This window comes from Bidens hawaiensis, unplaced genomic scaffold (genome assembly GCF_021521415.1).
Source record: "Bidens hawaiensis isolate Kalapana, Puna unplaced genomic scaffold, B.hawaiensis_p1.1 tig00004101_1, whole genome shotgun sequence".
NCBI lineage: Eukaryota > Viridiplantae > Streptophyta > Magnoliopsida > Asterales > Asteraceae > Bidens > Bidens hawaiensis.
Window position 1 is genome coordinate 2,238,126 of NW_027491241.1, and position 13,118 is coordinate 2,251,243.

The 13,118-nt window shown below is 38.3% G+C and overlaps 1 protein-coding gene across 1 annotated transcript; it reads right to left on the reverse strand.

Annotated features, from left to right (window-relative positions):
- Nucleotides 1-217: 217 nt before the first annotated feature.
- Nucleotides 218-11,559, reverse strand: LOC143625325 (uncharacterized). Its single transcript, XM_077095691.1, has 13 exons — nt 11,440-11,559; nt 7,544-8,648; nt 6,889-7,104; nt 3,111-3,307; nt 2,900-2,968; nt 2,094-2,165; nt 1,902-2,000; nt 1,734-1,805; nt 1,545-1,659; nt 1,388-1,456; nt 1,032-1,287; nt 856-937; nt 218-785 (listed from the first exon to the last, which is right to left on the reverse strand). Exons 1-13 carry the CDS (start codon nt 11,557-11,559, stop codon nt 219-221), a joined length of 3,039 nt encoding a protein of 1,012 aa, XP_076951806.1. The 3' UTR covers nt 218.
- Between the last annotated feature and the right edge of the window lie 1,559 nt (nt 11,560-13,118).

Below are 13,118 nucleotides of genomic sequence, written 5' to 3' on the forward strand. Positions count from 1 at the left end.
ATTTATTGCAACCAACATAATCAGTAAACCCAAATCAAAACAATATTATTATATAACAATCACAATCCAAAAATAAAATAAAATAATTCTAGTAAAAAATATACCAAAGAGAATATTGTAGGCTTTCCATGAATGGAGTCGAAGAAGAAACAAACGATACAAGCACAACTATCATCAAGCCGGTAAAAAAATACAAAATTACATCACCAAACACCAAACTAAAACGCCCATTTGTCAGATTCATTTTTCCTGCTTTGACTGTCCGACGACACTTTAAACGGTTCACTCGACCTGGGGTCATCAAACGAGTAGGTTTGACCATGGTCAAACCCCCCTACACTGCTATTCATGGAATCAAACCTTGCAAAGCTACGGTCTCGAGAGGTGCTGCTCATCGAGTCAAACCTCGAGAAATTATTATTATCATCATGTGTGGTGCTGCTCATGGAGTCGAATCTCAAGAAGCTATTATCCTGTGTGGTGGTGCTCATGGAGTCAAACCTTGAAAAGCTGTTATCTTGTTTCGGAGAACCACGATCAGTGGCACTAAATGAATCGTAGCGTGAGAAGTTATCAAAGAAGGAATTCTCGGTTGCGCCCATACTGTAACGTGGTGAGGTGGCGGCTCTGGAAGCAGGTGAGCCCGGGACCGAGTCATCGAACCCGAATGGGCTTTTGGTTTGGAAGAAGCTATTGCCTTGTGGGGAGTTGGTTTGTCTTGGACTTGCAGTGAAGCTGTTTTTGTCAAAGAAGTAACTCTCTCCATGCTTCTCGTGTTCAGTATCCTGGTTATTTGCAAGGGCATAATAGTCATTTCACAAAGTTTAATAAAAAAGATGTAAAACGTCAACTCACCTTAGTGGTGTCATTGAATCCCCATACAGAATCCACGTCATCGTTGTTGTCAAAAGTACCCCATCCTTGGTCATCAAAGCCCCTAATTATACAAAAGATTACAGTTTAGAAGGTACAAATTGTATTGCACATAGTACAACTCGTGCAGCATATGAAACATAAAGATCATTAGGTACCTTTCGGTTTCTGCATCAAAGTTCTTCCCAAAAGAATCCTCCTTGGTTGGACTTTCAAATATCTTTTGTGCTGTGGGACTTTCAGCTGGACTTTTTGCGGACTCATCTTCACTATGTGCATATGCTGAGTCAGCGTCATATCGCTTCTCTGACTTTGCATCAGCATTTGAATATGAATCTTGGGAATGGTCATCCATCTGAGACGAGGTTTCAGGGTGAGGTGTCGACTTCGCATTTGCAACATCAAATTGGAATCCTGCCATAAAATAATTTAATTACATCTGATAATATACTATAATATATTAACATAATGACTATTATTATGTATGTAACTATGACAAAATCATAAAAAATACCTTCATCTTCAAATTTATCCCAATCTTCATCCCACACAGCTGATATCTCCGGAACTCCAGGCTGCCAACCTATATAAACAAAAAAAGATTTTGATTATCATAATACATATAAATGCATATAAATAATTAAATAGTATGAGATGATGGAAAATAACACCTTGTGGAAGTTCAATAATTGCAGTTGATTTGACATTGATTCCATGCTTCTTGCAACGTTCTGCTAAAGCCTTCAGTAGTTCCTCAAGATCTGATTGTATACGATCAGCACGAACCTAAACAGCCAAGAATATACTCAATATTTATTATTTATTAAACTTAGTAAAGGAAAAAAAAAAGTCAAGCTTACTTGAAGGATACCATCAGCACTGCCACCCTGTTCCATTTTCACAAGTGCCTGATTCAACTCCATCTTTCTCTCCTATCAAAGTAAACAAAAATGTTAAACTGAATTTTACAGAAAGTCAGCAACTTCCAGTTAGACCCGGACATATTTTTGTATAGTGTAAGAAAATACCTGAATATCACGGAAAGAGGCTTCCTCAATGGTTAACTTAGAAGCAACTTCTGCCACTTGTTTATATTTCTCTTCATATTTCTTGGCAAGCAACTCTGCCTGAAATAAATGGTGCATTATTTCAAATGAAACGAAAAATAAAAAAGAAAACCAAAAAATATAAATAGACATGGGTGCTAATCTCAAGATTACCTCACGTTTATCAGCTATGGCACGCTCTGTAATCTCATTAAGGCGGTTATCAAATCTGCTTTTGTATAACACCTGATAACATATAAGAAAAACAATATGCAAATGAGGAAAATCGCATATCTCGCATACATATATGAATACACAATATACACATAGTAGCATACATATTCAATTATTCACGTTGAGATTAATGTATGTAGGCCTATAAACAAACCGAACTTTCATTGAGCCGTTTGGAGGGAAGTTCGTTGATTAAATAAACGAGCGCGATTAACAAAATCTGAACACAATCTTTTGTTCATTAAATTAAACAAACAGACATGAAGACATGTTTTATGTGTTCATTTGTCCGTTTGTTTATGCTCTTGTACATTCGTTCATTTATGTTCGTTAGTTTACGTTTTTTTTATTCATTTAAATTGCCTATGCCCATTAGAATTTAGTCTAGTTTTATTAATTTTTTAGGCCAAATAGATTGATATCCACATTTACTTTTAATTAATATTTGCCTAGCTATGTTCGATAACATCCGTTCATCTATGTTCAAGTATATTCATTCGTTTGTGTTCATGAACTGTTCGTTTATATTATTAACGCAATAACATAAACAAACATGACATGACATAAACAAAGAAAACCCCATTCGTTTAACTGTTCTTCTTGTTCATTCATTTTGATATGCATACATTTAGGCTACATGGATGTATATCATGATTAGTGTTTGCTATATATTGCAAGCAAGTTTATAGCATAAATTGCAAATATAAGAAAATAAAAAATAGAAAAAGATAACGATCGGTACTCACAAGATCTTGCATTTTGTTTCTATAGAATGCTATCTTTTCTCTAGAATCCACAATCAGCTTATCCTCAGCCTTTAAACAAAAATGAAAACAATCACCAACAATTAACATTCTAAATCATATAAAATATGTGGCGTGCATAAAATAATAATATACTGAGATTGAACAGACAGTAAATAAATTTCAGACTTATCATGAAAGAAGAGAAGTTTACCACCTTTTCTGCTTCAGCTGCATCTCGCGAAACTGAGCGAGAAGTAGTTTGATCACCACCATTGGTGAGGTGGCCTGCATCCATGGAGGGTGCGGGTCCTTTCGGTTGATTAAATTGCAATGGTTGGGCGCCACGAGGAGGTCCGTGAGGCATTGGTTGACCACCAGGCATACCTTGCTGCTGCAGGGGCGCAGAACCTGAAGACAAGAAAGCGTTAGGCTTGTAAACGAACCAAATAAACACGAACGGAACGTATTCGTTTATTTTACCTTAACCGAACAAACGATCAAACACAAACAAATAAACAAAAGGGGTTTTCTAGCCCGTGTTTGTTCGATAAAAAAATTAGCGTGTACGTGTTATTTATGCTCGTTTGTTAAAAGCATAAACTAACAGTTCACAAACATAAACAAACATAATTGAACATAGATGATGCGCGAACACCAATTTAAAATGAACATGAACGTCTATATGACAAGCCCAATAACTTAATAAAACTAGAATAATGTGTGGTGGGTCCAAAAAATTTAAACTATAAACAAACGGACTTAAAACTCACGTAAACTAACGAGCATAAATGGTCGTAAATGAAAAAACATAAACAAGCGTAAACATACGTGTTAGGATTAAACGCACACACGAAACTGAACACACACACGAAAGCAGTAAACGAACACGAGGATTTAACGTGGTTCGGTCTAAACTGACCTACGTCCACGGGTGGCAACTAGGTATATCTTTATTGAGTGACAAATATTACAAGTACATAATGTTGTTTATATAGAGACTGAACTAGGGTTAGTAAATTATTATGCAAGAAATCTAAACCGGGCCGGGCTTGGGCCCGACCGCCCACACCCGTCTCCTCTTTTGACTTCATATAATAAACCGGGCCAACAAGGCCTACGAACCCAACAATCTCCCACTCGGAGGCCTTGAGTACTCTCGTCTGCACTCCTGATTGTACTTCTGTAATCTGAACATTAAACTTCTTTTAGTTGCCACCGCCTTCTCATCAATTAACCTGAAGGCCCGTTGAAGCTCCCCGGAGCTCCAACACGTCAGTCATGGCTGAAACTGCCCCTGACCCGTTCTCTGTCCCTACCGGCTCCCACTGTAACGAACTACCGGATCCTGAGATAACCTGAGAACAAACACTCTCCATATTCAGCAAGTAATTCATTGGAGAGACTTTTACAGCTGGAATACTGGTTTTCTTAATCCACTGTTGACCTGGAACTGTAACTGAAACACGACCTGTGCTCCCACTGTCACGATGTCCCCCAACTGATTTAACCTTCCTAGCTCGTTCATCCTGAATCTTCACTTTGGCTCTGGGTTTGTTACTTGCAAAACGAACCTTCTTCTGCCCACGAGATTCTGTGAACCGGACTTTGTCTTTCACCAAAACTGGATCCACTCCTTTCGGTGACATATCGACCATATACAACGAACCCATTTTCTTGCCACGAGCAACCACGAGATTCCCTTTGACTACTTTCCACTGCCCATTCCCGAACTTAACATCGTGCCCTTGGTCATCCAACTGCCCAACTGAAATCAAACGTTTCTTCAAACTTGGAATAACCCTCACGTCTTTCAAAGTCCAAGAAGTACCGGCTGAAGTTATCAAATCAACGTCTCCCATACCCGTAACCTCTAAAATATCATCATTCGCTAGTCGAACCTTTCCAAAATCCCCAAATTTAAGATTCTTCATCGTTTCACTACAGTGAGTGGCATGAAACGATGCACCAGAATCCATCACCCAAGCATCAACGCTACTCTCAACACTACAAACCAAAGCCTCATCACTACTGACCCCGTCATCTGTGTCGTCTTCTGTAACGTTCACCTCTTTCTTACCATTCGGACACTGATTCCTGAAGTGTCCTTTCTCTTTACAACCCCAACATTCAATATCCTTACGAGTCTTAGACTGACTCCTCTTCCTGCTCCCACTGCCTCGCTGTTTTCCCCTACCTCTACCTTCTGTGACTAGCATATTGCCTGATGATTCACCTGAACTTCTGCGTCTTGAATCTTCTCCCAGAATCAGATCTCGAATCCCATCGAAAGTAATATTTGTAGACGAACTACAAACTGCAGTCACTGTTTGCGACCAACTGTCGGGCAAAGAGGATAATAACAAGAGGCCTTGAACTTCATCATCAAACTTAATGTCAACTGACACTAAGCGGGACAAGATCGAATTAAGATTATTGATATGAGTTGTAACTGACCCACCCTCTTTCATTCTTGTTGTCACTAGCTCTCGGATAAGATAGACTTTATTCGCTGCCGAAGGCTTCTCATACATGTTGGATAGCGCCTCCATCATACCACGTGCTGTGGTTTCTTTCATGACGTTAAATGCCACATCTTCCGACAACGACAATGTAATACAAGCCCTAGCTTTCTTGTCTAACTTCTTCCAATCTGCTTCTGACATCTTTTCTGGTTTTTCATCCTCAAGCACTACATCCAAGTCTTTCTGACAAAGTAGTGCCTCAATCTGCATCTTCCACCAACCGAACTTCTGTCCGTCAAACTTCTGTATCGAAACCTTTCCGTCTTCTGCCATGACAATGACTAAAACGAAAAACTGGATAAAAAACAGAGACAGACACAGCAACACGAGCCTGAACTTAACGACTGTTCTACTGAACTCTGTTAAAAAAATCAACCTATTTATACGCAGCGGAATATCGAGCTGAAAATCAGAAACCAAAACTTTAAACTGAAACGATAAACCTGCAAACGCGGTTGGCACTGGTCCTCCGTTTCTTTAACGCTTCTTCTGACTTAAAACTGTTCTTCAATGAAAATAGGAATCGATTCAACTGTTCTTAGCTCGTACTTTGCTAAACCGAAACTGATCAGAAAAAACGAACCAGCAGCTGCGGAACCCTAATCAGCGGCGGCGGTACTGTAGCAGCGGCGCGGTACTGTAGCGGCGGCGGCGTACTGTAGCGGCGTGGTACTGTAGCGGCGGCGGCGTACTGTAGCGGCGGCGGCGGTACTGTAGCGGCGGCGGAACCCTAGCGCAGTAGGGTGGCGGCGGCTGGATGGTTTGGCGGCGACTCGGCTGGTTCAACGTGTTCTTCGCGTGATCTGAACCTAAGCTCTGATACCACTTGTTAGGATTAAACGCACACACGAAACTGAACACACACACGAAAGCAGTAAACGAACACGAGGATTTAACGTGGTTCGATCTAAACTGACCTACGTCCACGGGTGGCAACTAGGTATATCTTTATTGAGTGACAAATATTACAAGTACATAATGTTGTTTATATAGAGACTGAACTAGGGTTAGTAAATTATTATGCAAGAAATCTAAACCGGGCCGGGCTTGGGCCCGACCGCCCACACCCGTCTCCTCTTTTGACTTCATATAATAAACCGGGCCAACAAGGCCTACGAACCCAACAATACGAACATAAACAAGTGTAAATGAGCAAGCATAAATGAACGAACGAGACATGTGTTCATGTTCATTCATTAAAGTGTTAACTAAATGAACTTCCTGCCAAACAGTTCACGTCTTCACGAACGGTTCACTGAATGTTTGGTTCGTTTACAGGCCTAGATAACAATAAGAACTACGTTTGAGGGAAAAGATTAAGCACTTGTCTTCATCAATTAACTTTGAAGCAATCTTTTTAAGTTTTTAACGTAATATAGTGCCTTAATGCAATTTTAAAGTATTTACAAATAGTTACTTTTAAGAGAACCACAATCAAATATTAGGAATGGTGTTGCTAGTTAATACCAGGAGTAGCTCCCCAACCAGCAGATGGAGGTCTAGAGGGAGGGCCCGCTAGAGACAAGAGAGTTTCATCAAGCAAGACGTTGCTCGGAAGTGTTGGCGGAAGATTGTGGCCTTCTCGGTGCCTCTCCATCAAATACAAAGCTATGCAGAACTCCCTCAATGAAAGCATACTATCATTATCTTGATCAGACAAGTCCCAAACCTGTTTCAAAATTTCTGTAAAAGAATATTATTAAAACGAAACTCATTATCAAATACAAGTTACACCAAAGAGACTATTAAGGCTTGAAATATATAGGCATGTAAACAAACGAAACAAACATGAACAGAGCATGTTAGCGTTCGTTTAAACTTTACCGAATAAATGATCGAACACAAACTAAACAAACAGGGTTTTCTTGTTCGTGTTCATTCATTAAGAAAAAGAACGTGTTCATTTATGTTTGTTAAAAGTATAAACTATAAACAAACAGTTCACAAACGAACGCAACTACACATGGATGAACAAACACACCCAAGCTAAAACTACTTAAAATTAAATAAACAAATCAGTTTGATCATGTTCTTTCGTTTATTATATAAACGAGCTTCCGTTCGAACGGTTCACTAACGTTTGGTTCATTTACATGCCTAAGAACTAAGAGTTTGCACATACCTCTTGGTAGCCTCCAACTTAAAAATAAACTGCGTGCCTGTTCACCAGTAATCTTCCCATCTCTGTCAGAGTCAACTTCCATGAACACTTTCATATACTTATTGACACCGGCCCTTGTCATTTTGGGCCACTGAGGTTGTGACAGATTGGGAGCCTGAGTTGCGCCTTGAAGATTTTGAACCGGGCCTTGTTGACTTGGTCTAGGAACAGGTGTTGCTGTTGGTGTTGGTGTTGCGGACTGTACCGGAGCCCCTGTAGGCTGCCTAGTAAAAGCACTCAATGCACCAAGCGGGTCAATCTTTGCTGACGTCTGGGCCAAAGAGCTCACAGGAACACTTGCAGGTGGAATGCCTGCAGATTGAGCAGGCATTGAAGATGTAAGCAGCTTGGATGATGTTTGAGAAGCAGAAAACACGTCACCTCCAAATATCGGGTCAGAAACAGTTCCATTTCCTCCAACTGACGGTCTAGGTGTCGGGAAAGATGGTGAAGTAAAGCTGATTGCACTATTAGGGACCTGTGATGAAGCTACAGGAGCCCTAACACCTCGGGCCCCAAGCCAATCACTTGAAACGTTCGGGTTTGATACACCGAGACCCACCAGACCGATTTGAGCTGGCGGCCTCATTGTTTGATTTCCTTGTGGTGTAAAATACTGTGCTGAGGAAGGTGGTCCCGGCTGGGCCACCGAAGGCACTTGTGATCTTATGCCAAAAGTTTGTTGGCCCATTGAATTGACAACCCCGGGCTGCTGTGTTGGAGGCCGTGGGCCCATTGGATTGGGCTGCTGTGTAGGAGAACGTGGGCCCATTGAACTAATAACCCCGGGCTGCTGTGTAGAAGAAAGTGGGCCCGCTGAACTGGCAACTCCAGGTTGCTGTGTAGGGGGGCGTTGGGCAAGTGGACTAGGCTGAGGTGATGCAAGTGCTGTAAGGTTTATCTGTGGAGGAGGGATTTTAGCAGAAGCAGGCCCGTATAATGCAGCCTTTACAATATCAGCTGTTAGTTCTCGTTTACTTTGTGCCACCGTAACAAGCTTAAGAGCATTATAGAACTCTTGACGGCCAAGAAAGCCGGTACGGTTTTGATCAGCATGCTGCCATATCTGCAAGCAAGTAATATACGTTAATACAACACTGCCCAAAGGTTAAATCATTACGTTTACTGTTTAGCTTTTGTAAACAATGTAATCCTAAATATTAGTCAGTTTGAAAATAAGGTTTTCAACAAAATTGTAAATTAAAAGCCCCAAGTCCAGTTTTGACTTTATATGCTTTTCTGTACATAATAAGCCTAAAGTCTGATTTTAATAGGGTTTGATATATTATGATTGTGATTAAATGAGTTTAGAGAATAGAATAAGGAAAACAAAGGAACAATTGTATTACGAAAACATAAAAGGAAAAGGTACAAGAAATTTCAGGGCCTAGCCCTCTCTCACTGCATATGCAGGAGCCATGGCAATACCATCTTAAACATAAACATACTCTCCTCTCCCTATTAGTTATTGATACCTATTTATAGAAATATAAGTTGCGGTTGACCCCCTCCCAAAATAGACAAATGACATTTAGACTAGAACTAGAGCATGATTCCTATCAGATTTTGACTTCCATGGTTAAATCAACATTTTAAACTACAAAAAGCTTGATGATTGATGCTATAAGTTTAAAACTATATAGTTTATAACTTATCATTCAGGAATATCCTCCACCACATGGAAGTTGCAATGATACTAATTTTTAGTTATTTCGTTAAAATTGCAAATTTTCGTTTGTTGGTGGAACTCAAAAAGAAGTACCTGGTTAATTGTGAATTGTGATTACTACATATTATAGGCATTGGTCCAAAAGAGTCACCTTTGAAGCATTGTTAAAAGTACTCTAGAAGTTATACTAAACAGAAAAATATTTTTACTTACAGGTAATTGCGTAAAGTTACAAATTTTCATAGGAAGCTACCATATATCATTTCGAATTCATCTTAACTTGCTATATCAATGGCAATTATCAAAACATCCAAAAAAATGGAATAATGCCCTTCTGACCATGTGTTTGATGGTCCTAGGTAAACAAGAACTACATCCAGTACATAACAAACCAGGGTAAGAAGCACTTGTTACAGTCGCCAAATAGAGCCTTTTTCTATGTTCGTTCAAATCAACAATACCAACAATTCACAATAGTTTTGGGACATAATATGGCAACCAGTAACCAGCTAATCCAATGATACTTCTTGGTACTTCTGCCTTCCTCTATAGGTAACCGCAGTGTTGTAAAAATCGGACTTAATTGTCGATTAATCAGTGGGTTACAGATTAATTTTCAGCTAATCGGTGCAACTAATCGCTAGTCAGCCCAAATCGGACTTTTTTTAAAAACAATCAAACCTTGGTTTTAACCCGTTAACCCAAATACCCCAGTTATTGGTTTTTCTCATTGATTTGTTAGGCTTATATTTATTTGTTGATTTTTGAACTATACCATGTAAACTCTGAAGTACTTATGTGAACTTTTATATGTAATTTTTCAAAATCATGTATATAATTACAAGGGAAAATCAGAGAATACGCTCTTCGTGAACAAACTACGAACTCCACACTATATGTCTATATGCAGCAGTATATACTGCATATATGTAGTATAAAGTTTTCTAGTTCTCTCACGAAGAGTACATATACTGCATATACGTATTATGGAGTTCTCTAGTTCCCTCATGATCCTGTTTCACTAATATAATCTTTAAACTTACATATAAAAGTTCGAATCTGATTAATCGCTAATCTATACCCTACCGCCCGACTAGCCCCTGGCAAGTTCTACAGCATTGGACAAATTAATTCATCTACTTAGGGTTCCTATATATGCTACCAAATCAATATTCAGTCAAAATCAACACATAACACAACCACACAATTCTCCCTTATATTCAACAATCTGTCAAAATCACAAACAAATACAGATTCAATACCGAAAAGGAAAAAGCACACCGATTTTCGCATGCAAAGCGCAAGATTTTTATTAAAAAAAGCATATAGATCTCATAGGTGTTTAGCATCCCCTACCCAAGACTTACCTATAAATAAGCTTTACACAGGATTTAGCATAGAAACTACCTAGATGTACAACCTAAAAAAAGCATGTGGTACAGCATTCTAAAGCATAAATATGACCCGGCGCGACTCAGTGCGCTTTTGACTTTGGCCGCATTCTGCAGGCAAAATCAAAAAAACCAAGCCCCAGTTATTGGTTTTTCTCATTGATTTGTTATGTTTACATTTAATTGTTTATATTTAAAAATTTCAATCCGCCTGCTGACTAGCGCCTATCAAGTTCCACAACACTAATCAACTGAATTTATCTACCTAGGTTTTCACTATATATATATATATATAGGGGAAGGTTCATGTACAAAATAATCTTAACATGAGAACGTAGGAAACGATACCAATATACCAAAAATGAAAACGTAGGAAACAATATCAATCTACATAAGCAATGTTTTGTAATAACAAAAAAAAACTAATAATAACAACAAAAGAATCAACATCAGCACCAAAATAATAACAGCATAAGAAAAAAAAACTAATAATAAAACAGCATATACGAACAAAAAATAAAAGCAAACAATTATAAAAAACAAACCTAATAATAACAGCAAATCGGTTCTCACTGTTTTCATGTTAAGCATAAAATGTATTTGATCCCGAAACTATATATATATACTTTTGAAAAAACTACATATAAAAATTCCAATATGATTAATCGCTAATCCGTACCCAGCCACACCTATCAAGTTCCAGAATACCAGACAACTTAATTTATCAATCTACCTAGGGTTCCTACATACCCTAATTAACTAGCCAAAATTCAGTCAAATCAACAGAAATAAAGAACCTGAGCAAGGACGGGTTTAGGCAAATTAGATCCTTGGAAGAAGGCAACAGCTTCCAGTCCACTTATTCTCCCGTCACCATCCAAATCCGCTCGCCGAAAATACGCATCGAATTGATCCATCGAATGAATGAAATTAGATCGATCGCAAGTGATTGATTGGTAACCAGATCTTCTATGACTAGACTAGATCCAGCAAAGCAAAAGAGGATTTGGTTTGTCGAATCGGATCGATCGACAAGGGACTTCTGGAGAATTGAATTGAAATAATAATAAAACTAATCGTGTCTTTATTTGGGTCTATGGAGTAAAATAAATAATAATAATAATAATAATAATAATAATAGGCAAATTGAAAAAAAATAATCACAATTTTTGTTTATTAGCCGATAATAATCTCAACTTTAAAAATCACTACCGGCGGTTCCAACTTTCAACTGTTTTTGTCTTAATTGACATACGTTAAAAGACACTTAACGTCGTTATATTTTTTCCCTGGTTTCAAACCAATGCTTAAGGATTTTTTATCAGAAGAACGATACGATTCGACTGATGTAAAACTTATCTTGAAACGGTGATTCAAATGACTTGATTTTTATTAATTAGAAATTCAAACACCCGAATTAAAACATTTTTTCATCGCTTGGATAACCGTTTCGAGATAAGTTTACATCGGTCGACTCGTATCGTTTTTTGATCAAAAGCCCTAAAACATCGGTTTGAAACTCGGGAAAAACATAACGACGTTAAGTGTTTTTAGATTGTAAATGAGCTGATCTGCTCGGCTCGTTTTGTAAACGAGCCAAACACGAGTAAAACTTTGCTTGTTTCGGTTTGTCGAATTACTTTTCAGTTTGTTTTTCTATATAAATACATGATATATTTTTTATGCCCTTTTAAAATTTCTCTTGTCAACTCTAGCAGCCCTATTGTTCATACCTCAATCGGTATTTCTCTTTCACTCTTTTAATGATTCCACAAGACTTTAAGGCCTTCTAGCTATTCATGATTTCAACACTCGTTCACTAGCACAATCGACGATTTCAACACACGAATCATTTAGTAATATAAGGCTAAATCAATTATTTGAGAATCATAATTTTTCATTACACTAAACTAATTCATTTTGATTTTGATTAGCCCTAATATCGGTGTATTTTGATTAGCCATAACATCAATAATATGGTAATTTTTTTTAAAGTGGTGCATAGAGAATTTGAAAGATGCGATAATTTTGTTAAGTAAATGGTTTTTATATAGGTAAAAATAATTAAAAACCCAAGCTCAAAGGTCAAAAGCACCAAACCCTAGGCCCAACGCCGGCTCGGGTAAGCTCGCTCGCGACACCACGTTGTGGTGTGCACGAACAATGTGGCTCGCGTCACGCGCTGGCGAGCCACAAGAATCAGCCTAAGACACACATTTATTGGCAATCTTATTTGAGGTGGGTTGCCTTGTGGCATAAAAAACAAAAAAGAAAACTGATTTTTTATTTTTGATGCACACAACCCATAGCAGGCCCCGTCTTCGAGAATGATAAAAAAATTTTAGGCCTCGTGCGAGATAAATTTTGGGTCTCCTCCTTATAATATAAACTCATCGATTATATATTAAAAAAACCACAATACGAGTACAACTGTTATAAAATAAACAAAAAAAGTAGTGAATCAAAATGATTGAAC

Bases quoted from the DNA above. Each gene is read 5' to 3' on its own strand.
- LOC143625325 (XM_077095691.1), bottom strand. From the start codon at position 11,559: ATGGATCAATTCGATGCGTATTTTCGGCGAGCGGATTTGGATGGTGAC. The intron at 2,969-3,110 runs GTAAACTTCTCT...TTTTGTTTAAAG, and splicing joins CAGCTGAAGCAGAAAAGGTG to GCTGAGGATAAGCTGATTGT. The intron at 1,457-1,544 runs GTGTTATTTTCC...TTGTTTATATAG, and splicing joins AATTATTGAACTTCCACAAG to GTTGGCAGCCTGGAGTTCCG.